The sequence below is a fragment of the Macaca nemestrina genome, chromosome 20 (genome assembly GCF_043159975.1).
Source record: "Macaca nemestrina isolate mMacNem1 chromosome 20, mMacNem.hap1, whole genome shotgun sequence".
Lineage (NCBI taxonomy): Eukaryota > Metazoa > Chordata > Mammalia > Primates > Cercopithecidae > Macaca > Macaca nemestrina.
The window spans coordinates 2,951,384-2,977,958 of record NC_092144.1 but is presented as its reverse complement, the minus strand read 5'-3'; the positions used below and the strand labels follow the sequence as shown (position 1 = coordinate 2,977,958).

Here is a 26,575-nt window from a genome sequence, read left to right as displayed (position 1 = left end):
CAGATGTCCCATAAAACAAAGAGAGCGAGGTGCCCTGAGTGGGGCCGCTGGGAACGGCCACGTGGTTCTGTGTCCCTGTGCACCTGCTTCCTGTGGGGGTGACCTGGAGCGGGTGACGTCACCTCTCTGAGCCTCGGGGTTTCCCTCTGCAAAATGAGGAGCCTGCCAGTCCCCTCCGCAGGGCTGTCTGGGACTAAAATGTTGGGAAGGGACATAGAGCCAGCTGGGTGTGGTGGCTCATACCTGCCATCCCAGCACTTTGGGAAGCAGAGGCAGGAGGATCCCTTGAGCCCAGGAGTTTAAGACTAGCCTGAGCAACACAGGGAACCCTGTCTCTACAAAAAAAAAAAAAAAAATGCAAAAAATAGCCAGGTGTGTTGGTGAGTGCCTGTAGTCCCAGCTACTTGGGAGCCTTGGAAGGAGGACAGCTTGAGCCCAGAGGGCGGAGATTGCACCACCGCACTCCATCCTGAGCGACACAGCAAGTCGCTATTTGGGGGGTGGGGGGGAAAGGCTGGGTGCAGTGTCTCACGCCTGTAATCCCAGCACTTTGGGAGATGAGACCGAGGCGGGTGGATCACCTGAGGTCAGGAGTTCCAGACCAGCCTGGCCAACATGGTGAAAACCCGCCTCTGCTAAAAACACAAAAATTAACCGGTTGTGGTGGCGGGCGCCTGTAATCCCAGCTACTCGGGAGGCTGAGGCAGGAGAATCACTTGAACCTGGGAGGCGGAGGTTGCAGTGAGTCAAGATTGTGACACCGCACTCCAGCCTGGGCGACAGGGAGAGACCCTGTCTCAAAAAGAAAAAAAAAAAAAAAAGTGGCCCAGACCAGGGGTCACGCACCTTCTCCCTGCTCGGTTTAGGCCCTTTGCATATGCCACTGGCCATATATAGGGGAGACTGCCCTCAAAAGACGTTTGGCCAGATCTGGGGACATTTACGGTTGTCACCACTGGGGGGTGCTCCTGACACGGAGTGGGTGGAGGCCATGAACCCTGCACAGCACCCAACAGTGCCCAAGACGGCCCCGCCCCAGAGGATGATCTGGCCCCAAGCATCCACAGTGCAACTCCCGAAACCACGATTCTCCCTTCTGGGAATGCCCTCCCATCATTTTCCCTGCGGATAAATCCACTTAAATCATCCCGGTTGTAGCTTAGCCACGAATTAATAATAAACCCAGCTCTCACACCCCAAGTGCGTGCTTTACGTCCAGCCCTGGGCCATGGGTGTTAAAATTCTTCCAGTGTTTGGCCGGGCGCGGTGATTCACGCCTGTAATCCCAGCACTTTGGGAGGCCGAGGCTGGCGGATCACAAGGTCAGGAGATCGAGACCATCCTGGCCAACGTGGTGAAACCCCGTCTCTACTAAAAATACAAGTTAGCCGGGCATGGTGGTGGGCGCCTGTAGTCCCAGCTACTTGGGAGGCTGAGGCAGGAGAACGGCGTGAACCCAAGAGGCGGAGGTTGTGGTGAGCCAAGATCGCACGACTGCACTCCAGCCTGGGCGACAGAGTGAGACTCGGTCTCAAAAAAAAAAAAAAAAAAAAAAAAAAAAAATTGTTCTAATGTTTTCTCTTCACTGCGATATCGAGCCAGAGTTTTCTGAGATGGAGTTTCGCTCTTGTGGCCCAGGCTGGAGTGCAGTGGCGCGATCTCGGCTCACTGCACCCTCTGCCTCCCAGGTTCAAGCCATTCTCCTGCCTCAGCCTCCCGAGTAGCTGGGATTATAGGCGCCCGCCACCACGCCTGGCTAATTTTTTGTATATTTAGTAGAAACGGGGTTTCACCACATTGGCCAGGCTGGTCTCGAACTCCTGACCTCAAGTGATCTGCCTGCCTCGGCCTCCCAAAGTGCTGGGATTATAGGTGAGCCTTTTTTCTTTTTCTTTTTTCTTTTCTTCTTTTTTGTTTTGAGACAGGGTCTTTCTCTGTTGCCCTAGATGGAGTGCAGTGGCATGATGATAGCTCACGGCAGCTCTGACCTCCCGTCTCAAGCAATCCTCCCACCTCAGCCTCCCAAGTAGCTGGGACTACAGGTGTACGCCACTATGCCATGTTAATTTTTTTTTTTTTAAGTAGAGTTGGGGTCTTGCCATGTTGCTAGGATTACAGTTGTAAGCCACTGCACCTGGCCATCAACCTGATCCTACAGCAGAGGAAACGGAGGGGCAGAGAGGTTAAGGAACCTGCCAAAAGTCACACAGCTGGAAATGCAGAGAAGCCAGTTGCCCGAGCTCCTCACTGCTGTCACCCTGATTCTCCTCCTCTGGGAAGTCTTCCCTTTTCTTCCAGGCTTTATCAGGGTCCCCCTGTGCCCCCTGACTGTCCTCTGTGCTGCCTCCTCTGGGCTGTAGTGACCTGGGTAAGAACCCATCTCCCTCCCTAGGCTGTTAGCCCCTGGAAGGTAGGGACAGGAGTGGGTTGGATCATCTCTGTGTCCCCAGGGCCTCAGGTAGGGCCAGCACACAGGAGGGCTTTACATGGAGGATGCAACCCTCAGGAGGGAGTGAGTTTGCCATCCCCTGAGGCAATCAAGTGGAAGCTGCAGGAGCACAGACCTCCTCTGACATTCCCTGCTCGCTCTCTGATTCCTGATCACACAGCAGAAGCTGGTGGAGGCTTCCTCTCTGTCCTCTCCCATTGCTATCCCGTCTTTCCCCAGTGGAAGGGGTTGCCGGCGAGCAGCCGGGAAGAAAAGTCCAACGGAGCTTCAGAGACTCTAACATTTCCTCTCTCTTGAAATGTTTTCTTTTTGAGTTTTCTAGTTGAAAGCTAGATTCTTTATTTTCCACCTTTCTCCTCTCCTAAAATAGACTTAAAGCTATGAGTTTTCCTCTCAGGGATGCTTTGGCTCATCACAGAGGTGGTCTTTCACTTTAATTGGCGTGCGGTTTACATTCCAACAGCCTCATCAATTCCAGAGTTAATGAGAAGTGATGGCTGGGCCTGGTGTGTCTCACGCCTGTAATCCCAGCACCTTGGGAGGCTAGGACGGGCAGATCACTTGAGGTCCGCGGATCACTTGAGGTCAGGAGTTCAAGACCAGCCTGGCCAACATAGTGAAACTCCGTCTCTACTAAAAATACAAAAATTAGCTGGTTGTGGTGGTGCATGCCTGTAGTCCCAGCTACTCGGGAGGCTGAGTCAGAAGAATCACTTGAACCCAGGAGGTGGAGCCAAGATCGCACCATTGCACTCCAGCCTGGGTGACAAGAGTGAAACTCTGTCTCAAAAAACAAAAAAAAAAACAAAAAAAACCAGAAGTGACTTTTTTTTTTTTTTTTGGAAACATAGTCTCGCTCTGTTGCCCAGGCTGGCGTGCACTGGCATGATCTCTCAAAACAAGCAAGACTCCATCTCAAAACAAAAACAACGAACAAACAAACAAAAGAACCTCATAAATACTGAGGCAGGTCCCCTGAGAGATGGAGACTCTCTAGGGATGTTCCTGCTCTGGGAGCCCACACTGTGGGAGGGAGGGGCCTTCGCACCTGAAATGTCACAACCAGATGCGTCTGAGAGCTCCAGAAAGAGACAGGAATATTATAAAGACACGGACAACGATGACCTCCCGTTTCCCGGTTATGTCGCATGGGCCAGACGGTTGCTTCACACATGTCCTACCCCTTCCTCCTCCCGTAGTTCCTAAAGAACAATTATTCACATCACCCTCATTGTGAAGATGAAGAAACTGAGGCTTAGAGAAGTTAAATGACGTGCCCCAGGTTACATAGCACACAGAGCCAGATACGGGCAGGGCTGGGATGTGAACCCAGGTCTCTCCAATGCCTGAGTCTGACTTCTTGGTCCTAATGTTATACTGCTTCTAAAAATCCTACAGGTGGCCAGGTGCAGTGGCTCCCGCCTGTCATCCCAGCACTTTGGGAGGCCGAGGTGGGTGGATCACCTGAGGTCAGGAGTTTGAGACCAGCCTGGCCAACGTGGTGAAACACCGTCTCTACTAAAAAGATAAAGATTAGCCGGGCGTGGTGGTGCATGCCCGTAACCCCAGCGACTTGGGAGGCTGAGGCAGGAGAATCGCTTGAACCCGGGAGGCAGAGGTTACAGTGAGCTGAGATCTTGCCACTGCACTCCAGCCTGGGCGACAGAGCAAGACTCCATCTCAAAAAAAAAAAAAAAAAAAAGAAAAGAAAAGAAAAAGAGGGGCCCAGCATGAAGACTCACACCTGGAATCCCAACGCTTTGGGAGGACAAGGCGGGAGGATCACTTGAAGTCAGGAGTTCAAGACCAGCTTAGGCAACACAGTGAGACCCCATCTCTACCAAAAAATTAAAAAAATTAACAGGGCATGGTGGTATGCACCTGTAATCCCAGATAGTTGGGAAGCTGACGCAGGAGGATCACATGAGCCTGGGAGGTCGAGGCTGCAGTGAGCTGTGACTGTACCACTGCACTCCAACCTGAGTGACAGAGGAAGACCCTGTCTCAAATATAAAAATAAACTAGGCCCCATGGGTACAGGGAGGAGAGAGAGGAAGAAGGGAGACAAAACAAATCTGGTTGGATGCAATGGCTCGTGCCTATAATCCCAGAACTTCAGGAGGCTGGGGTGGGAGAATCACCTGAGCCCAGGAGTTTGAGACCAGCCTGGGTGACAGAGTGAGACTCCATCTCTTAAAAAAAAAAAAAAAAAAAAAAAAAAAAAAAGGAAAGGAAAAAAATTAGGCAGGCATAGTGACATTTGCCTGTAGTCCCAGCTACTCAGGAGACGGAGGTGGGAGGATCGCTTAAGCCGGGGAAGTTGAGGCTGCAGTGCGCCATGATCGTGCTACCACACTCCAGCCTGGCTAGAGTGAGACTGTCTCAAAAACAAAGCCACAAATTTCCACATTTATCGGGTGCCTATGTGTTATGTGCCAGGCCTGTTTTATGGACATGAGATGCATTAATTCACTTAATTCCCATGACAACCCCAGGCAAGCAGCACTGCAGGTACTAACACACCCATTTTACAGATGAGGAAACCGGGTCCCTAAGTGGGCAGGGCGAGGGAGGCTCAGAAACCTTGAGTCACTAGGAGGCTGCAAGGGCTGAGCTACAGACCCCCGTAGGTGGACTACGGACCCCACGCATGTATCCACTGGGCTGCCCCCGGGGCCCTTGAGGATAAGGTACTGCACAGAGCAATGCTTGCAAAATTTAGGGGCACAAAGTCGGCTGAGAATCTGAGGATGGATGCCAGGGACACCCTCTTCAGCGTGACACAAGCCCACAGGCCATTTTGCACAGTTTCCTGAAAGTCACGGGTGCCGGCTGGCCAGAGAGCAGGACCTTAGAGCGAAAGTGATTCTTTAGATGAGAACTGTAGTGGAGATGCGGACCCCAAATAAGGGAAATCTTTAGAGAAAGCGCTTGGGGAGACAGGGAATACACATAATCCTAAGGAGCTGGCGTTCAATGGAAAAAAGACCCTGTGAAGCTGCTGACCCTAAAGAACAGGAACTCTATAAGAACGACACCCCAGGCCAGGCGTGGTGCCTCATGCCTGGAATCCCAGCACTCTGGGAGGCCTAGGCAGGCAGATCACTTGAGGTCAGGAGTTCAAGACCAGCCTGGCCCACAGGGTGAAACCCCGTCTCTACTAAAAATACAAAAATTAGCCGGGTGTGATGGCACACGCGCTTGTAATCCCTGCTACTCAGGAGGCTGAGGCAGGAGAATCGCTTGAACCCGGGAAGCAGAGATTGCAGTGAGCCGAGGTTGTGCCACTGCACTCCAGCCTGGGCAACAGACTGGGACTCCATGTCAAAAAAAAGAAAAAAAAAGGAGGCTGGGAGCGGTGGCTCACGTCTGTAATCCCAGCACTTTGGAGGTGGAGGCAGGTGAATTACCTGAGGTCAGGAGTTCGAGAACAGCCTGACCAACATGAAGAAACCTCGTCTCCACTAAAAATACAAAAAATCAGCCGGGCGTGGTGGTGCGTGCCTGTAATCCCAGTGGTGGTGCGTGCCTGTAATCCCAGTTACTTGGGAGGCTGAGGTAGGATAATTGCTTGAACCCGGGAGGCGGAGGTTGCAGTGAGCCGAGATTGCACCACTGCACTCCAGCCTGGGTAACAAGAGCGAAACAAGAAAGAAAAGAAAGAAAGAAAAGAAAAGAAAGAAAAGAAAGAAAGAAAGAGAGAGGGAAGGAAGGAAGGAAGGATGGAAGGAAGAAAGGAAGGAAGGAAGAAAGGAAGGAAGGAAAAAGAAAGAAAGAAAGAAAAGAAAAGAAAAGAAAAGAAAGGAAGAAAGACACTCCAGAGAGGACCATTCTGAAGACAGAAAAGCAAGAGGATAAAATCTTCCTGGAAAAGGACGCCGTGGGAATGGAGACCCTACAGAAAAGAGACGAGTCTCCTACAGAACCACACGGAGAAAGATCCCATGGAGATGCGAACCTGGTTCAAAAAAAAAAAGTAACTTCAAGAAGGACCCCAATGAGAAGGGATCCAGCATCTCAGGATCTTCTAGCGGGGAAGAGGACAAACGGGTCCTTACAGAAGAGGGATTCTATGACAGATCCCAGGAGGAGACGCCCTGTTGATCAGAGTAACTACTAGTCCATCCTGCAGCTCGGGGACCCCACACAGATGTGGCTTTCAAGGATGGAGGGCAGGAAAGTCAGACCGGACAGTCTCTGCCCTCTCCAGCCTCAGCAGAACCAAAGAGATCCGAGAACGCGAGCCCGGACCGTACTTCCAGCCACGCGCAGCTCGATGCGACTACCATTCCCAGGAGGCCCCGCGGCTCCAGGCTGGCTTCCTGCCCTGCGGCGCCCGCGCAATGGCTGCCGGAAGACGTAGTTCCCACCGCGGTAACTCCTACCGGAAGGCCGGCTCCGCCCCCGCCACCAGCCCTACCTCCTTCCATGTCCTCCGTCCAGTTGCGGCTGCTACTCGTGGGCGAGCTGGGCGAAGTGTAGTAATCGCCGCCGGGGCTCGTGTCCACGTCTTCCTCCATCGAGCCCGATTTGTGCCGCTTGCTCCTTATGGGCGAGGGAGGGGGAGGGGCTGGTTACCAGGGAGACGCGGGGGCGGGGGGCGCGGCCGCGGGCTTTGCTACTTCCGGTCCTTAAGTGGGCAGGGCGAGGGAGGTGGTCCCGCGAGACATCGCGGGAGCCGCGGGCGTTCAGCCCATTCCCAATGAACCCCTGTTCCAACCACTGCTTGGATGGGACACCCGGGCCAAGGCAGGGAGGGTCTCAGCAGAGGTCGGACACCAAGCTAGCATGGTGGAGACCAAAACCCAGGCAGCCTGGCTAATCCCCTGACCACCTGTAGTTCTCAGAACTGCCTGTTAGGGGTATGATCCCATTTTATGGATGGGGAAACTGAGGCACAATGTGACCCGCTCGAGGTCACACAGCATATCTCAGCAAGAGCCTGTGTCTGCATTCTCCGGGGGCGGGGGGGGGCGTCCTAAGGGCTGGCTGAGCCAGCAGGATTTGAGGCTGGGGGAGCCCACGGTGGGCTGTCAGGGCTAGGGGAAGAGGCACATGGGGCTGGCTGGGTTTTGAAGGATGAATAGGAGTTTCTCAGGCCAGGTGAATTGTGAAAAGAGGTATTCCAGGGAGAGGAATGAGTCGGCTCGGACCAGAGGGGATGGGCTGATGAATGGGGTTGTGAAATGCCCAGAGGTGGGGACCTGGGTACTTACCCACTGGAGGAGGTGCTGGGCAGCGTTCTTCTCAGGCCAGTGCTGGCTGGGTTCAGGTCGTATGCCAGGTGCCCCTGCAGCTCCCCCAGGGAGAAGTTGGGTCCTGTTCCGGTCACCACAGGTGCTGCAGAGGGTGAGAGAGGAGAGTGAGGCAGGAAGCAGTGTCCTGTGCTGTGGTTTGCTTTAGAGGTAGGGAAAGCCATTGGGTGCAGTCCAAAGGGGGACCCCCTTCCCATATTGGCCCAGTTCCTAGGGTGGCTGAAACCAGTTTTATTCTATGGATCAGAGGACCAAGGTCATGGGGAGAGGCCAAGAGTACACTGTGAGGCAGAGGCATAGCCAGAGCTCGAGGCCAGGCTCTGTGGATCTGGACAGGGAGAGTGTCAGTCAGGGCTAAAGAAGGACAGCGCCCAGGACTTGCTGGGGTGGGATTCAGACAGTGTGGGATGGAATTCGCTGGGTCCCCAGCAGGTCAGCAGGGAAAGCAAGGGGACAGGAGGAGTGGGGGTGGGGGGGTCCTCTGGGGTCTCCTGGGACAGGACAGTGGAGGCCCCAGGGAGGAGGAAGGATGCTGGGGCAGAAGGTTCCTTAGTTGCCATCCAGCATTTGGATTCTGTTTCCTGGGGAGGTGGGAGGGAGCCCTGACCTTGGGCTCTGGGAAGGGCCTGGCCCCCTCCCTTTCTAGGAACCTTGGCTTGATAACACAGTGGGTGTCTGGAAACGACAAGGAGTAGGGTGAGGGGGTGAGTTCCTTCCTCCCTGCGGCCTCCTCCCCTCTCCAGGACCCAGCTCTGGGCTGACGGGAACACTCACTCCGGGACACTTGGATAAGCTCGGTGACGCTGAACACGCCAGAGGTGACAAAGCTCTCCTGAAAGTCGGTCGTGTCTGGAACAGGAAGACAGTGGGGTCAGTGGGCTGAGCCGGGCCTATTTCCCTTCTCCACACTCCAGGGCTGCCTGGACTCCTTGGGCTGGCCCGAGCCTGGGTGTTCACCCTGTCTATCTCCTGCAGTGGGGGAATGACAGCTCCAGTCCGATGGGGAAGGCCCCGGTGGTGGGGGGGGCCTTGTCCCGCATGGGCCTTCACACAGCCTTCATCTGGGTCCCCCATGCTGTGGAACACTGCCTTCAAGTGGACAGCAGGCCGGGCGTGGTGGCTCGCCTAGAATCCCAGCACCGTGGGAGGCCGAGGCAGGAGGATCACTTGAGCTCAGGAGTTCAAGACCAGCCTGGGGAACACAGTGAGACGCCATTGCTACAAAAAGTATTAAAATTAGCCGGGCGAGGTGGCAGGCGCCTGTAGTCCCAGCTACTCGGGAGGCTGAGGCAGGAGAATGGCGTAAACCCGGGAGGCCGAGCTTGCAGTGAACTGAGATCCGGCCACTGCACTCCAGCCTGGGCGACATAGCGAGACTCTGTCTCAAAAAAAAAAAAAAAAAAAAAAAAAATTGGCCGGGCATGGTGGCTCAAGGGTGGATCATGAGGTCAGGAGATCGAGACCATCCTGGCTAACACGGTGAAACCCCGTCTCTACTAAAAAATACAAAAAAACTAGCCGGGCGAGGTGGCGGGCGCCTGTAGTCCCAGCTACTCAGGAGGCTGAGGCAGGAGAATGGCATAAACCCGGGAGGTGGAGCTTGCAGTGAGTTGAGATCTGGCCACTGCACTCCAGCCTGGGTGACAGAGCGAGACTCCGTCTCAAAAAAAAAAAAGTGTTAAAATTAGCCAGGTGTTGTGGTGCGTGCCTGTAGTCCCAGATACTCAGGAAGCTGAGGCAGGAGGATCACTTGAGCCTGAGAGGTGGAGGCCGCAATGAACCATTGTTGTGCCACTGCACTCCAGCCTGGGAAACAGAGCGACACCTCGTCTTAAAAAATGAGTGGAGGCCGGGCACGGTGGCTCATGCCTATAATCCAGCACTTTGGGAGGCTGAGGCAGGCAGATCACGAGGTCAGGAGATCGAGATCACAGTGAAACCCTGTCTCTAATAAAAATACAAAAAATTAGCTGGGCGTGGTGGCAGGCACCTATAGTCCCAGCTACTTGGGAGGCTGAGGCAGGAGAATGGCGTGAACCCGGGAGGCGGAGCTTGCAGTGAGCTGAGATCGTGCCACTGCACTCCAAAATGAAAGGAGAGCGGAGACCTGGGCTCACATTGGCTCCATCACCCGCCTCGGTGTATGATCTGGGGCAGGCCACTTTCCCTCTCTCAGCCTCCATGTTTTCCTAATCGCAGAAGTGGAAACCATCAATCCCACTGTCGAGGTTGTTCTGAGGTCTGCATCCAACTGCCTGGGAGGGGCGACTGGCTTGCTTTGCACGCTGTCACCCTTCGAGATACTCTGGCTTCTTGTTCTTCTCCCCTCCAGACCAGGAGGTCCGTGTGGGCAGGGATTTCTGTCTGCCCTGACCCCGCAGTGTCCTTCATACCTAGACCAGAGCTTGGCACCCAGCAATGGGTCAGTTAAAATGGGGAGCTGAATGGCGGGTCCACAAGCCCTAGTTAAACTCCCCACCCCGTGTCCCCAGCACCGCTCCTACCTAATGCCAAAGGAAGGGAGATCGTCGTCTCTTAACTGGAGTGGTTTGGACCCATTTCACAGATTTGGAAATCGAAGTTGTCCCCGAGAGGTCAGGAGCCTTGGCCAACCTCAGACAGCTTGGGGACAGCCCTGTTCTGCCTTCGGACGCCCTTGGAGGGATTCATGGACTCAACAGGCGTTTACTAAGCATCCACAGTGTCTGGTTCTGAGCTGGGCCCCGACACAGCAGGAGATAACACAGGCGGAAGCAGTCGCCCCCGTGAGACTCAAAGTCCAGTGCGAGCGACAGCAGCCAAGATTAATAGGTCAGCAAAAGTCCACGAGTGTTCCTAGCAGCACTCTTCACAGCTCAAACCAGAAAGCCACCCAAATACCCCTTCAAAAGATGAAGAGAGAAACACAGCGTGGTCTATCCACACACTGGAATAGGACTCAGCCGTGAAAAGGATGCCGGGCGCAGTGGCTCACGCCTGTAATCCCAGCACTTTGGGAGGCCGAAGTGGGCAGATCACGAGGTCAGGAGATCGAGACCATCCTGGTTAACATGGTGAAACCCCGTCTCTATGAAAAATACAAAAAATTAGCTGGGAGTGGTGCCGGGCAGCTGTAGTCCCAGCTACTCGGAGGCTGAGGCAGGAGAATGGCGTGAACCCGGGAGGCGGAGCTTGCAGTGAGCTGAGATCACGTCGCTGCACTCCAGCCTGGGCGACAGAGCGAGACTCTGTCTCAAAAAAAAAAAAAAAAAAAAAAAAAAAAAAAAAAAATTGAAGAGATAAACACAGCATGGCCTATCCACACACTGGAATAGGACTCAGCCGTGAAAAGGATGCTGGGCGTGGTGGCTCATGCCTGTAATCCCAGCACTTTGGGAAGCTGAGGTGGGCGGATCTCGTGAGCTTAGGAGTTTGAGATCAGCCTGGGCGACATGGCGGAACCTTGTGTCTACAAAAAATATGAAAATTAGCTGGGTATGGTGGCGTGTGCCTGTAGTTCCAGCACTTTGGGAAGCTGAGGCGGGTGGATCACTTGAGCCCCGGAGTTTGAGACCAGCCTGGGCAACATGGCGAAACCCCATCCCTACAAAAAGCAAAAATTAGCCGGGCGTGGTGGTGCACACCTGTAGTCCCAGCTACTTGGGAGGCCGAGGCGGGAGGATCACTTGAGCCCTGGAGGTCGAGGCTGCAGTGAGCTATGATTCCACCACTGCACTCCAGCCTGGGTGACAGAGCAAGACTCTATCTCAAAAAAAAAAAAAAAAAAAAGAGAAAAAGAATGAGGAGCCGGGCTGGGCGCAGTAGTAGTAGCTCACGCCTGTAATCCCAGCACTTTGGGAGGCCGAGGTGGGTGGATCACCTGACCTCAGGAGTTCAAGACCAGCCTGGCCAACATGGTGAAACCCCATCTCTACTAAAAATACAAAAATTAGCCAGGCATGGTGGCGGGTGCCTGTAATCCCAGCTACAGGCCGAGATCGCGCTTTTGTACTCCAGGCTGGGCATCAGAATGAGACTTCGTCTCAAAAAAGGTAAATAAAAATAAAAGAACGAGGCTCTGACACAGGGTACAACATGGATGCACCTTGAGGCCATCACTCAATGAGGGACGCCAGACACAAAAGGCCACACAGTGTGTGATGCCATTTCTTTCTTTTTTTTTTTTTTTTTGAGACGGAGTCTCACTCTGTCGCCCAGGCTGGAGTGCAGTGGCGCAATCTCGGCTCAATGCAACCTCTGCCTCCCAGGTTCAAGCGATTCTCCTGCCTCAGCCTCCCAAATAGCTGGGATTACAGGTACCTGCCACCGCACCTGGCTAATTTTTGTATTTTTAGTAGAGGCAGGATTTCACCATCTTGGTCCAGCTGGTCTCAAACTCCTGACCTCGTGATCCACCCGCCTTGGCTTCCCAAAGTGTTGGGATTACAGGCGTGAGCCATTTCTCTGAAATATCCAGGACAGGCCAAGCCACAGAGACAGGAAGGGGATGTGTGGGCATCAGGGCTGGGAGAGGAGATGGGGAGTGGTGGCTGATGGGGACGGGGTTTCTTTTAGGGGGGATGAAATGTTCTGGAATTAGGCCGGGCTCAGCGGTTCACATCTGCAATCCCAGCACTTTGGAAGGCTGAGGTGAGAGAATCACTTGAGATCAAGAGTTCGAGACCAGCCTGGCCAACGTGGTGAAACTCTGTCTCTACTAAAAATATAAAAATTAGCTGGGTGTGGTGGCATGTGACTATGATCCCAGCTACTCGGGAGGCTGAGGCATGAGAATTGCTTGAACCAGGAAGGCGGAGGTTGCAGTGTGCTGAGATTGCGCCACTGCACTCCAGCCTGGGGGGGAAAAAAAAAGAAATGTTCTGGAATTACATAGAGGTGAATGTACTTAGTGCACTTTGACTTGGACACTTAAAAATGGTTAAAATGATACATTGTACATTATGCACATTTTACTACAAATTAAAAGTTCATTAAGTCAAATGCGAGGTGCATCAGCCTGTGGTAAGGCAGGCAGCGGGTGGGGAACCAGCTAGGGTGGGGAGGGAGGCTATTTTACACCCAGGGCTCAGAGAGAGTCTGGCCGAGATGGCAGCATTTTACAAAGACCTCAAGATGAGACTGGATAAGAGGAAGGAACTTGTTAAAATCTGCAAAGCTCCGAGAACAGCGCCTGGCAACCGCCCCGTGACTGTTGGCTTCTCTGATGCGGATGATGTTTCATCACCTCCCTGAGGGCCACGATGTTCCCGGCACTGGGAACAGCCCGTGCAAAGGCCCCCGGGTTGAAACGCACTTGGCAAGTTGCAGGCCAGCAGGGTTGGAACGGAAAGAGCCAGGGAGCCTGGTCCGTTTGGAGGTGGGACAGGCTCTTGGCTTTTGGGTGGCGGTGGGAGCAGTTCCTCTCCCGCTCCCCAGGGGGCAGCACGGGCTGCAGGGAGCTCATGGCTGTGTCCGGTTCTGCAGACCCAAACCCCCGCCAGTCCCCCGTTACAATCTTTCCTTTCTTTTTCGGAGACAAAGTTTTGCTCTGTTGCCCCGGCTGGAGTGCAGTGGTGCAATCATAGCTCACTGCAGCCTCAAACTCCTGGGCTCAAGCGATGCTCCTGCCTCAGCCTCCCAAGTAGCTGGGACTACAGGCACGCACCACCATGCCTGGCTAATTTTTGTATTATTATTATTATTATTATTATTATTATTATTATTATTTTATTACGTTTTGTAGAGATAGGGTCTTGCTGTGTTACCCAGGCTGGTCTCAAACTCTTGGGCTCAAGTGATCCTCCTGCTTCAGCCCGCCAAGTAGCTGGGATTACAGGCATGTACCTCCATGCTTGGCTAATTTTTGTTTTTTTTGTTTTTTTGGTAGAGGTAAGGTCTTGCTATACTACCCAGGCTGGTCTCAAACTCCTGGGCTCAAGCGATGCTCCTGCCTCAGCCTCCCAAGTAGCTGGGACTACAGGCACGCACCACCATGCCTGGCTAATTTTTGTATTATTATTATTATTATTATTATTATTATTATTATTATTATTATTTTATTACGTTTTGTAGAGATAGGGTCTTGCTGTGTTACCCAGGCTGGTCTCAAACTCTTGGGCTCAAGTGATCCTCCTGCTTCAGCCCGCCAAGTAGCTGGGATTACAGGCATGTACCTCCATGCTTGGCTAATTTTTGTTTTTTTTGTTTTTTTGGTAGAGGTAAGGTCTTGCTATACTACCCAGGCTGGTCTCAAACTCCTGGGCTCAAGCGATGCTTCTGCCTCAGCCTCCCAAGTAGCTGGGACTATAGGCACGCACCACCATGCTTGGCTAATTTTTGTATTATTATTATTACGTTTTGTAGAGATAGGGTCTTGCTGTGTTACCCAGGCTGGTCTCAAACTCCTGGGCTCAAGCGATCCTCCTGCCTCAGCCTCCCAAGTAGCTGGGATTACAGGCATGTACCTCCATGCTTGGCTAATTTTTTGTTTTTTTGTTTTTTTGGGTTTTTTTTGGTAGAGATAGGGTCTTGCTATACTACGTTGGTCTTGAACTCCTGGGCTCAAGTGATCCTCCCGCTTCGACCTCTCAAAGTGCTGGGATTGCAGGCTTGAGCCATCACACCCGGCCCCCTGTTACAGTCATTTGCTGAGTGAAGGCAGTGAACCCTGCCCCATGCTGGGAGGTTCAGGGCCACACATTCTGAGGAGGACAGAGCGGTGGCCCCCGAGTGTCCAGAAGAAGTGGCCAGAGCCGTTTCCTGCTGACCCAGCTGGCCAGCTGGTGTCAGCACGCCCCCTCCGCCTCCCCCCACCGGGGTTTCCTGTTTGTGCAGCGCCTGCTATGCTCCATCTCTGGGGGACTCCCTGGCGAGCTGGGAGGATGTGATTTCCTCTACCAGACGCCCAAGCTCCCCAGGGGACCAGGCCAAGCGCCGTTGCCCCCACCTCCCTCCAACATCTGGCTTGGAGAAAGGCGTCTGGGGATCACAGGAGGCCGAGGAGGACCTGGGTCACAGACGGAGGAGTCACCAGGGGCCAGTGAGGAGTGGCCTCAGGCCTGTGAACCTCCGGGAACCTTTCAGCCTCCCTGTGCACGCCTGTTCCGGTCCTTCCAAGAAGGACACCTCACCCACTCGCTTTCTCTTCCTTCCTTCTTTTCCTTTCCTTTTTTTTTGTTTTTTTGTTTGAGACACAGTCTCACTCTGTCCCCCGGGCTGGAATGCAGTGGCGTGATCTAGGCTCTGCAACCTCCGCCTCCCGGGTTCAAGCGATGGTTTCGCCAAGCTTGAACCATTCAAGCTTTCGCCATGTTCAAGGCTGGTCTTGAACTCCTGACCTCAGGTCATCCGCCCAACTTGGCCTCCCAAAGTGCTGGGATTACAGGTGTGAGCCACGGCACCCTGGCCCCTTCCTGCTTTTTCTTTTGTTTTTTTGAGACGGAGTTTTTACTCTTATTGCCCAGACTGGAGTGCAATGGCGCAATCTCAGCTCACTGGGTTCAAGCAATTATCCTGCCTCAGCCTCCTGGGTAGCTGGGGTTATAGGCATGTGCCTCCACGCCCGGCTAATTTTTGTATATTTAGTAGAGACGTGGTTTCTCCATGTTGATCATGCTGGTCTCAAACTCCTGACCTCAGGTGATCCACCCGCCTCAGCCTCCCAAAGTGCTAGGATTACAGGCGTGAGCCCCCACACCCTGCCCCCCCTTTTTTTTTTGAGACAGAGTCTTGCTGCGTCACGCAGGCTGCACAATCTTGGCTCACCACAACCTCTGCCTCCTGGGTTAAAGCGATTCTCCTGCCTCAGCCTCCCCAGTAGCTGGGATTATAGGTGTGCACCGCTATGCCCGGCTAATTTTTGTATTTTTAGTAGAGACATGGTTTCGCCGTGTTGGTCAGGCTGGTCTTGAACTCCTGACCTCAGGTGATCTGCCTTCCTTGGCCTCCCAAAGTGCTGGGATTACAGGTGTGTGCCACCACACTCAGCCCCTTCCTTCTTTTTCATCTCGCCTCCTTCCTCTCCTCACACATCCTCTCTTGTCTCTTTTTCTCTCTGCTTCATCCCTCCCTCTTTCCTTTCTTTCTACAAATATTTATTGAGCACCCACTCTGCACCAGGCCCCATTCTAAGCCCTGAGGGCACAACAGAGATCTAGACAGACAAAGCCTCTCTGCCCTCGAGGATGTGACGTTCCACTGGGGAGATAAGCAAACACCCATGTAGTCACTAAGCAACTAAGCAAATCCATAGGCAATCACTAACTTCCTCTGAAGGAAAGAAAACAGAGGGCTGAGATTGAGGGTGGCCAGAAGCTGCCTGAGGTAAAGGAGCTCAGGGTAGACCTCTCTGAGAAGGGGCATTTGAGCTGAGACCAGAGGAGATCTGGAGAGAGCAAGTGAGCAGTTAGTTAGCTGTTTAGACAGAGGGAACAGAATGTGCAACGGCCCTGAGGCAGGACTGGGCCTGGTGCACTGGAGGAACAGCGAGGAGGTCTGTGTGGCTAGGAGTGGGCGAGGGGGAGAGAGGGAGGAGGGGACGACAGGGCGGGGTTGGGACAGGTTGTGCAGGGCCCTGTGGGCCACAGGGAGGACCTGGACTTTTATCTCGAGAGAGGTGGGAGCATGGAGGGCTGTGGGAGCCTCTGTGGGCAGAGGAGGGATGGGCCCTGACTTGGGGGCTCACAGGCATCCTCTGGCCATAGTGAGAAAGACAAACGGTGGGGGACAAGGGCAGGAGCTGGGGGCTAGGATGGAAGTGACTGCTCTGGTCTAGGTGAGCTAAATTTTCCCACTTCCTATCCCTACAACATAGAATTACACTGTCCTACCCATCTATTAAGACATCCCATGAGGGCTGGTGTGGCGGCTCACACCTGTGATCCCAGCGCTTTGGGAAGCCAAGGCAGGAGGATCACTTGAGCTCAGGAGTTTGAGACCAGTCTGAGCAACATACTGAGACTTTGTCTCTACAAAAACAAAAAAATTTTAAAAAACCAGGCGCGGTGGCTCATGCCTGTAATCCCAGCACTTTGGGAGGCTAAGGTGGGCGGATCATGAGGTCAGGAGTTTGAGACCAGCCTGGCCAACATGGTGAAACCCCATCTCTACTAAAAATACAAAAATTAGCCAGGCGTGGTGGCGGGCACCTGTAATCCCAGCTACTCGGGAGGCCGAGGCAGGAGAATGGCGTGAACCCAGGAGGCGGAGGTTGCAGTGAGCTGAGATCGCACCACTGTACTCCAGCCTGGGCAACAGAGCGAGACTCCATCTCAAAAAAAAAAAAAAAAAAAAAAAAAGCCAGGCACAGTGGCGCACACCTGTAGTCCCAGCTACTTGAGCGGCTAAGGTGGGAGGATTGCTTGAGCCCAGCTGGTCCAGGCTGTAGTGAGCTACGATGGTGTCACTGCACTCCAGCCTAGGCAGCAGAGTGAGACTGTTTCTAAGACAAGCCAGGAGCGGTGGCTCATGCCTGTAATCCCAGCACTTTGGGAGGCCGAGGTAGGTGGATCACCTGAGATCAGGAGTTGAAGACCAACCTGGCGAACGTGGAGAAACCCTGTCTCTACTAAAAATACAAAAATTAGCCGGGCGTGGTGGCGCGTGCCTGTAATCCCAGCTACTTGGGAGACTGAGGCAGGTGAATCACTTGAACCCGGGAGGCGGAGGTTGCAGTGAGCTGAGATCGCGCCACTGCACTCCAGCCTGGGTGACGGAGTGAGACGCCGTCTCAAAATAAATAAATGAATGAAAACAAAACAAAACAAACAAAACCCCCCAAACATCCCATGGGACTGTAGAACCCTCCGGGGTCTCCCATGGGCTGAGCACCTCAGAGCCCAGAAGCTGGCAGCTCAGAGTCGTGGGTTCCAACCCAGCTCCCTGGTCGCCTCTGGGCAGGCCCCTTAACCTCTCTGAGCCTCAGTCTGCTCCTCTGTAAAACGAGTGGTGCCAAGCAAATGATTCCTAAATAAAAGACAAGGACAGGGCTGTGCCCTCCACCCTTCACCGCCACGATGCCCCCAGACTCACCCAGCGTGATGGGCTTGCTGTCCTCCTGGTCAGAGCCCATCCCTGCCCGGGGACTGCCGCTCTGCTCTGCATCTGCAAAGAGAGGGAAGAAACATTGGTGACGTCACAAAGACCCCACCCCAGGAACAGATGAGGTGTTGGCACTGGTGCCCCAGTCCTGGGCTGGGCCAGTGCTGTGGAGACAGTTAGTGGCCCCGAAACACGCCCAGGCCCCGGGGTCTCTGCTTGGGCCCTTCCCTTGGCTGCTGCCCTAGAGGGTCACGGACATCTGGCCAGGCACCCTGCAGTCACCAGCTAGGCCCCTGTGAGCGCCAGTGTACCTGTATGCTGGGGTAAGCCCTCCGCTTCTGAAGGGGTGGCTCAGTCATGGGTAAGAACTTAGACACCAGGAGTCTTAACAGACCGACGTTCAAATCCCCGCCCTGCTGCTTTCTTGCTGTGTGACCCTGAGCAAGTCACTTGCCCTCTCTGAGCCTCATCTGTAAAATGAAGTTCAGGCCAGGCATAGTGGCTCACGCCTGTATTCCCAGCACTTTGGGAGGCCAAGGGAGGCAGATCACCTGAGGTCAGGGTCAGGAGTTTGAGACCAGACTGGCCAACATGGTGAAACCCCATCTCTACTAAAAGTGCAAAAACTAGCCAGGTGTGGTGACACGGACCTGTAATCCCAGCTACTCGGGAGGCTGAGGCAGGAGAATCGCTTTAACCTCGGAGGCGGAGGTTGCAGTGAGCCAAGATTGCACCACTGCACTCCAGTCTGGGCGACTGGAGTTGGAGGCCAGCCTGGGCAACATAGCAAGACCCTATCTCAGAAAATAAAATTAAACAAACAAACAAACAAAAAACCAAAACGGGCCGGGCGCGGTGGCTCAAGCCTGTAATCCCAGCACTTTGGGAGGCCGAGACGGGCGGATCACGAGGTCAGGAGTTCGAGACCATCCTGGCTAACACGGTGAAACCCCGTCTCTACTAAAAAATACAAAAAACTAGCCGGGCGAGGTGGTGGGTGCCTGTAGTCCCGGCTACTCGGGAGGCTGAGGCAGGAGAATGGCGTAAAAACCCGGGAGGCGGAGCTTGCAGTGAGCTGAGATCCGGCCACTGCACTCCACCCTGGGCGACATAGCGAGACTCTGTCTCAAAAAAAACAAAAAACAAAAAACAAAAACAAAAAAAACCAAAACGGCCAGGCACAGTGGCTCACACCTGTAATCCCAGCACTTTGGAAGGCCAAGGCAGGAAAATCACTTGAGGTCAGGAGTTGAAGACCAGCCTGGCCAACATGGCGAAACCCCGTCTTTACTAAAAATACAAAACTTAGCCGGGCGTGGTGGCACGGTCCTGTAATCCCAGCTACTGGGGAGGCTGAGTCAGGAGAATCACATGAACCCGGGAAGCAGAGGTTGCAGCAAGCGGAGATCATGCCGCTGCACTCCAGTCTGGGCGACAAGAGCAAGGCTCCATCTCAAAATAAATAAATAAATAAATAAATAAATAAACAAATAAATAAGTAAATAAAATAAAATGAGGTTCAGTCATTCAGCCCCGCCTCTATGCGGGAGGCCTACCACTGTGCCCATTTTACAGACGGGGAAACTGAGGACCAGAGAGGTGAGTCCTGGAGACGTCAGGTCCCTCAGCCTCAGCCTCTGCCCCTGTAGTCCCAGGGACCCGACTGTTCGTCCTGGGTTGCCATTCAGAGACCCCAGAGAGAGGAGGCTGAGGGGTGGTCTCTGTGATGGCGACGCCCCCACCGCTCGCCCGGCTTGGGTGCTCCCTCTGCCCCGGCGCCTGGCCCTCCATCTTATCTAAAAATAATCAGGTTCCTTGGCAGACGCGCAGGCAGACAGACGCTGAGCTCAGCGTTATCAGCTCTGGCAGCCTGGATGCAGGACGAGTCACATCCGCCCCCTCTGGAACCCTGACCCCTCCATGGAGGGCTGAAGCTGGGGGGCAGGTGGACAAGCCCAGCCAGGCAGACCCCCTTCCCCAGCCCCACCCATGGATCGCCCAGGTCAAAGACAAAGGTGGCAGGAACCAACATCAAAGGCCGCAGGAAGAGAGTCATGCTCCTCCGGCCCACCAGCCAGACCCCAAGGCCAGGATGCAATTGCTGTGTGACCTCAGGCAAGTTGCCTAACTGTCCTGAGCCTGTTTCTCATCTTCCACATGGCACAAACATTGCCCAGGCCTTATCAGAGCTGGGAGGTAGTGAGGAGAGCATACTCCTGAAGCACTTGAGGGCATGTGGAGACTTCAATCACGAGAGTCCGCCCTGTTACTACTTTCTTCTATTTCTTTTATTTTTTTGTATTTTTTTTGAGACAGGCTCTCACTCTGTCTCCCAGGCTGGAGTGCAGTGGTACGATCGCAGCTCGCTATAACCTCTGCCTCCCTGGTTCGAGTGATTTTCCTGCCTCAGCCTCCAGAGTAGCTGGGATTACAGGCACTTGCCATCACGCCTGGCTAATGTTTGTATTTTTAGTAGAGACGGGGTTTCACCACGTTGGTCAGGCTGGTCTTGAACTCCTGACCTCAAGTGATCCACCTGCCTCGGCCTCCCAAAGTGCTGGGATTACAAGTGTGAGCCACCGTGCCTGGCTGTATCTGTTTCACAGACAAGGAAAGCTACGGGTCAGAACCATCAGCAGTGTTCTCCCTCCCAGGCCCTGCGATGGGCTTTTTCACCAGGGTTATTTTATCCAGTTTTGTGCTGGGATCAGACACCTGAGCCAAGTACTGTCTCTGAGAGTCCCTGGGTCTCTGCGTTCCTGAGCAGGTTACTTTCCTTTCAAGGCCTGAGTTTCCTCATCCGCAAAATGAGATGATGATTAAGCCAGGGGTAGTGGCACAGTGGCTCACGCCTGTAATCTCTGCACTTTGGGAGGCCGAAGCGGGAGGATTGCTTGAGGCCAGGAGTTTGAGACCAGCCAGGGCAACATAGTGAGACCCCGTTTTTACAAAAAATACAAAAAAAAAAAAAAAATAGGCCAGGCATGGTGGCTCACTCCTGTAATCCCAGCACTTTGGGAGGACAAGGCGGGCAGATCACTTTGAGCTCAGGAGTTCGAGACCAGCCTGACCGACATGGTGAAACCCTGTCTCTACTAAAAATACAAAATTAGCCGGGCATGGTGGCGCATGCCTGTAATCCCAGCTACTTGGGAGGCTGAGGCAGGAGAATTGCTTGAACCTGGGAGGTGGAGGTTGTGGTGAGCTGAGATCGCACCATTATTGCACTCAGTCTGGACAACAAGAGCAAAACTCCATCTTATAAAAAAAGAAAAAGAAAAAGAAAAAAATTAGCTGGGCGTGGTGGCAGATGCCTGTAGTCCCAGCTACTCAGGAGGATCACTTGAGCCTGGGAGGTCGAGGGTGCAGTGAGCTGTGATCATGCCACTGCACTCCAGCCTGAGTGACAGAGCAAGACCTTCTTTTAAAAAAATAAATCGGCCGGGCGCGGTGGCTCACGCCTGTAATCCCAGCACTTTGAGAGGCCGAGGCGAGCAGATCACGAGGTCAGGAGATCAAGACCATCCTGGCTAACACGGTGAAACCCCGTCTCTACTAAAAATACAAAAAATTAGCCGGGCGTGGTGGCGGGCACCTGTAGTCCCAGCTACTCGGGAGGCTGAGGCAGGAGAATGGTATGAATCCAGGAGGCGGAGCTTGCAGTGAGCCGAGATCGCACCACTGCACTCCAGCCTGGGTGACAGAGCGAGACTCTGTCTCAAAAATAAATAAATAAATAAATGAAAGAAAATAAATGAAGACCACTCTCAGGGTTGCCGTGGGAATGATCAAAGCAATGATATTTCCTGGCACACAGAGCCTCTGGAGTTAGCTTGGCACTGTGCTAACGGCTTTGCACACACTGTGTGTCCAGCACCCACTGATTGCCACGACCAAAGGTGCCATAAACAGCACAGGAGCAAGGCCCGGTGCCTCAGTTTCCTCATCAGGAAACAGAGGATGAGAGAAGCCCTTCCTCCAGTTAGGCTGCCCCAGCCGTGGCCAACTGGGCCAGACAGCAGCCGAGGGGAGTGTGCCCAGCTCGGCCCCGAGCCCTGCAGCCGATCCCAGGCTGGGGCAGCCAGCGGCCCCTCGGAGCTGGCCAGTTCCATCTGGACTGCCTCAAGGCTGGGCACCGGTGGCCATGATGTTGGGAAGGGCCCAGCCTGGGCAGCCGGCCGTCTGGGCTCCAGGCTGTGGGCACAGGACCCTCTTCTGGAACCAGAGCCCACATGGACTCAGCAGGCTGCAGTGTCCAGCTGGCGTCCGGATGTTTCCCTGGGAAGCAAGAATGTTTCTTGGGCACCTACTAAGTGCCAGGCCCCCACGGTGGCTCCCAGCATGAGCTTGCAATTTGGACAGCCAGGCAGTGGGGTCTCAGATGCATCCACGCCTCACTCTTCTCATCTGTGAAATGGACACAGCTATAGCACCCTCTCTTGGAAGCTATTTATGAGGGACAAGATGGTAATGAATAAAACATTGGCCAGGCGCAGTGGCTCACGCCCGTATTCCCAGCACTATGGGAGGCCAACGTGCGTGGCTCAAGAGGTCAGGAGTTCGAGACCATCCTGGCCAACATGGTGAAACCTCACCTCTACTAAAAATAAAAAAATTAGTTGGGGCCGGGCGCAGTGGCTCACGCCTATAATTCCAGCACTTTGGGAGGCCGAGGCGGATGGATCATGAGGTCAGGAGATCGAGACCATCCTGGCTAACACAATGAAACCCCGTCTCTACTAAAAATACAAAAAAAAATTAGCTGGGCGTGGTGGCGGGCGCCTGTAGTCCCAGTTGCTGGGGAGGCTGAGGCAGGAGAATGGCGTGAACCCGGGAGGCGGAGCTTGCAGTGAGCTGAGATTGCGCCACTGCACTCCAGCCTGGGCGACAGAGTGAGACTCTGTCTCCGAAAAAAAAAAAAAATTAGTTGGGTGTGGTGGTGCATGCCTATAGTCCCAGCTACTCAGGAAGCTTAGGCAGGAGAATCACTTGAACTCAGGAGGTGGAAGTTGCAGTGAGCCGAGATCGGACCAACTGCACTCTAGTCTGGGTGACAGAATGAGACTCCATCTCAAAAAAAAAAAAGAGGCGGGGCGCGGTGGCTCAAGCCTGTAATCCCAGCACTTTGGGAGGCCGAGACGGGTGGATCACGAGGTCAGGAGATCGAGACCATCCTGGCTAACCCGGTGAAACCCCGTCTCTACTAAAAAATACAAAAAACTAGCCGGGCGAGGTGGCGGGCGCCTGTAGTCCCAGCTACTCGGGAGGCTGAGGCAGGAGAATGGCGTGAACCCGGGAGGCGGAGCTTGCAGTGAGCTGAGATCCGGCCACTGCACTCCAGCCTGGGTGACAGAACGAGACCCCGTCTCAAAAAAAAAAAAAAAAAAAAAAAAAAAAAGAGAAAAAAAAAAGGTGATGAATGAATTATTAATAAAACTCCCAGAACCATGGTTGCCATAGTCAGCGTTTCACCAGGCAGAGAGTGGCTTCACTACTATAGCTATTTGATTAATAGCACTGTTGTTACTGTCTTCCATGGTGTTATTTTGTATCTGTTGTTGGTTTTTTTTTTTTTTTTTTTTTTTTTTTTGAGATGGAATCTCGCTCTTGTTCTCCCATTGCCCAGGCTGGAGTGCAGTGGCACGATCCAGCTCACTGCAATCTCCGCCTTGCAGGTTCAAGCAATTCTCCTGCCTCAGCCTCCCGAGTAGCTGGGATTACAGGCGCCCGCCACCACGCCCACACGCCCAGCTAATTTTTGTTGTATTTTTAGTAGAGATGGGATTTCACCATGTTAGCCAGGATGATCTCTTTTTCTTCTTTGTTTTTGAGACAGGATCTTGCTCTGTCACCCAGGCTAGAGTGCAGCGGCACAATCACAGCTAACTGCAGTCTTAAACTGCTGAGACCAAGCCATCCTCCTATCTGAGCTTCCCGAGTAGCTGGGCCCCCAGGTGCACGCCACCACATCTGGCTAATTTTTGTATTATTTGTAGATACGGGTTTTTCGTGATGTTGCCCTGGCTGGTCTGGAATTCCTGGGCTCAAGCGATCCACTGGCTTTGGTCTCTCAAAGTGCTGGGATTACAGGTGTGAGCTACCACGTCCCGCCTCTTTTCTTGCCTTATTGGTCTGGCAGAACTTCCAGTACAATGTTCAATAGAAATGGTGAGAGTGGTGTCCTTATCTTGTTCCCGATCACAGGAGAAAACATCCAGTCTCTCACCACTAAGTAATGGGGTTAGCTGTGGGGTTTTGTAGCTCCCTTTCTTGGGTTAAGGAAGTTTTCTTCTTTTCCTACAGTCCTAGGAATTTATGTGTTTTTAAATTTAATTTTTTCTTGGGGGGGGGGACGGAGTCTTGCTCTGTTGCCCAGGCTGGAATGTAATGGCACGATCTCAGCTCACTGCAACCTCTGCCTCTCGGGTTCAACCAAATCTCCTGCCTCACCCTCTTGAGTAGCTGGGACTACAGGCTCCCACCATCACACCTGGCTAATTTTTGTATTTTTAGTAGAGACGAGATTTTGCCACGTTGGCCAGGCTGGTCTTGAATTCCCAACCTCAAGTGATCCTCCTGCCTTGGCCTCCCAAAGTGCTGGGATTACAGGCGTGAGCCACTGCGCCCAGCTGGCCGTCTCATTTTAAATCATCTCTAAAACCTGGGAATGTCTCCCAACCACCTGCTGACCGTTATTCCATCATTTGGCTCCTGAAAACTCCCCATGTTCTAGAGCCCTCGGTATGAGAGTCACAGCCACATGTGACTTTTTACATTTAAGTCAGCTACACTGAAATAAAATTAGGCGGGGCGTAGTGGCACATGCCTGTAATCCCAGTGCTTTGAAAGGCCGAGGCAGGAGGATCACTTGAGCCCAGGAGTTCCAGACCAGCCTGGGCACCATGGCGAGACCCCATCTCTACAAAAATACAAAAGTTAGCTGGCTGTAGTGGCATCCCTGTAGCTCCAGCCACTCGGGGAGCTGAGGTGGGAGGATTGCTTAAGCCTGGGAGGTGGAGGTTGCAGTGAGCTATGATGGAGCCACCGCACTCCAGCTTGGGTGACAGAGCAAGACTATGTCTCAAAAAAAAAAAAAAAAAAAAGAAAGAAAATTAAATTAAGTTGCTCAGTTGCACAAATCACATTTCAAGCACCAAAGACCCACATGTGGCTGCTGGTGGTGACCAAGTTGGACAGCACAGAATATTTTGCCATCAGCAAGGAACATTCTAGCGCACTGTGTTGCCCTGGCTGCTTCCATGAAAAGAAAAGAGGGGCCGGGTGCGGTGGCTCACGCCTGTACTCCCAGCACTTTGGGAGGCCGAGGCTGGTGGATCACGAGGTCAGGAGATCGAGACCATCCTGGCTAACACGGTGAAACTCCGTCTCTACGAAAAATACAAAAAATTAGCCGGGCAAGGTGGCGGGCGCCTGTAGTCTCAGCTACTGGGGAGGCTGAGGCAGGAGAATGGCGTGAACCCGGGAGGCGGAGTTTGCAGTGAGCCGAGATCGAGCCACTGCACTCCAGCCTGGGTGACCAAGCAAGACTCCATCTCAAAAAACAAAAAACAAAACAAAAACAAAAAAGAAAAGAAAAGAAAAAGAGGCACAGATAATTCCTCCTCCTCCTCCACCTACTTAGTAGACACCCAGCCTTAAAATGGACCTTCTTTCGATCTGAGCAGATGTGCATAAGTGCATAATGTCTCAGGTTGGCTAACTTCCAAGGCCCCAAGATTCCCCAGACCCCAGTGGGCAGCTTCCATCTGCTGAGTTTTTATTGTGCTGAAATAGCACTTCCTGGCCCCATCTGATTAAATCTGCTCAATTTGTGAGGTTGGTCAACCAAGGCCCAGTGCACAGAGCGTATTTCCCAAAGCTGGTGTCAGATGCAGAGTAAAGTTGTCTGCCTAACTCAGAAGTTCTGTTGTTGTTTTGTTTTGAGACAGGGGTCTTACTATGTTGCCCAGGCCGGTCTCTCAAGTGACCCTCCTGCCTAGGCCTCCAAAAGCACTGGGATTACAGGTGTGAGCCACCACGTCTGGCCAGAATTTTGTGTTTTTAAAAAAATGTAGGCTGGGCACGGTGGCTCACACCTGTAATCCCAGCACTTTGTGAGGCCAAGGAGGGTGGATCACCTGAGGTCAGGAGTTCGAGACCAGCCTGACCAACATGGAGAAACCCTGTCTCTACTAAAAATACAAAATTAGCCGGGTGTGGTGGCACATGCCTGTAATCCCAGCTACTCAGGAGGCTGAGGCAGGAAAATCGCTTCAACCCAGAAGGCGGAGGTTGCAGTGAGCCGAGATCACACCACTGTACTCCAGCCTGGGCAACAAGAGTGAAACTCCATCTCAATAATAATAATAATAATAATAATAATAATAATAATGTACAGACATATATAGTTACAGTATAGAAAAGAACATATACGGTATATTTGTATATTATATATATACATATTTAATGCCATAAGTATACTTTATATACCTATATGGCATATTTTACATATCTACATGCCATATAGGTACGTTTTATATACCTATCTATATGGCAAATAGGTATACTTTATATACCTATATATAATATATAATATATATTTAATGCCATTAAAATTTCACAGGGGAGTGATTAGGGAAACAATATTTAAAAGGGCTCTTTAGAGGGAGGCAATTATTGTCTTGATTTTTTTTTTTTTTTGAGACAGGGCCTCACTCTGTGGCCCAGGATGGAGTACAGTGGCGTCATCATAGCTCACTGCAGGCTTGACCTCCTGGGCTCAAGCGATTCTCTCGCCTTCGCTTCCCAAGTAGCTGGGACTACAGGCTTGTGGCACTACATCCGGCTAATTTTT

General features: G+C 52.9%; 1 protein-coding gene across 5 annotated transcripts in view; it reads right to left on the bottom strand.

Moving 5' to 3' along the window:
• Window positions 1-26,575, bottom strand: part of LOC105485585 (nuclear factor I C) — a 110,458-nt gene that overhangs the window by 25,355 nt on the left and 58,528 nt on the right. For all 5 annotated transcript variants that reach the window (XM_071085920.1, XM_071085922.1, XM_071085919.1 and 2 more), the window contains exons 3-6: window positions 17,713-17,784; window positions 8,479-8,553; window positions 7,666-7,789; window positions 6,870-6,994 (exon numbers count right to left, since the gene is read on the bottom strand). In XM_071085920.1, the coding sequence (XP_070942021.1) occupies window positions 6,870-6,994; window positions 7,666-7,789; window positions 8,479-8,553; window positions 17,713-17,784 (396 nt within the window). The remainder of the gene's footprint in view (window positions 1-6,869; window positions 6,995-7,665; window positions 7,790-8,478; window positions 8,554-17,712; window positions 17,785-26,575) is intronic.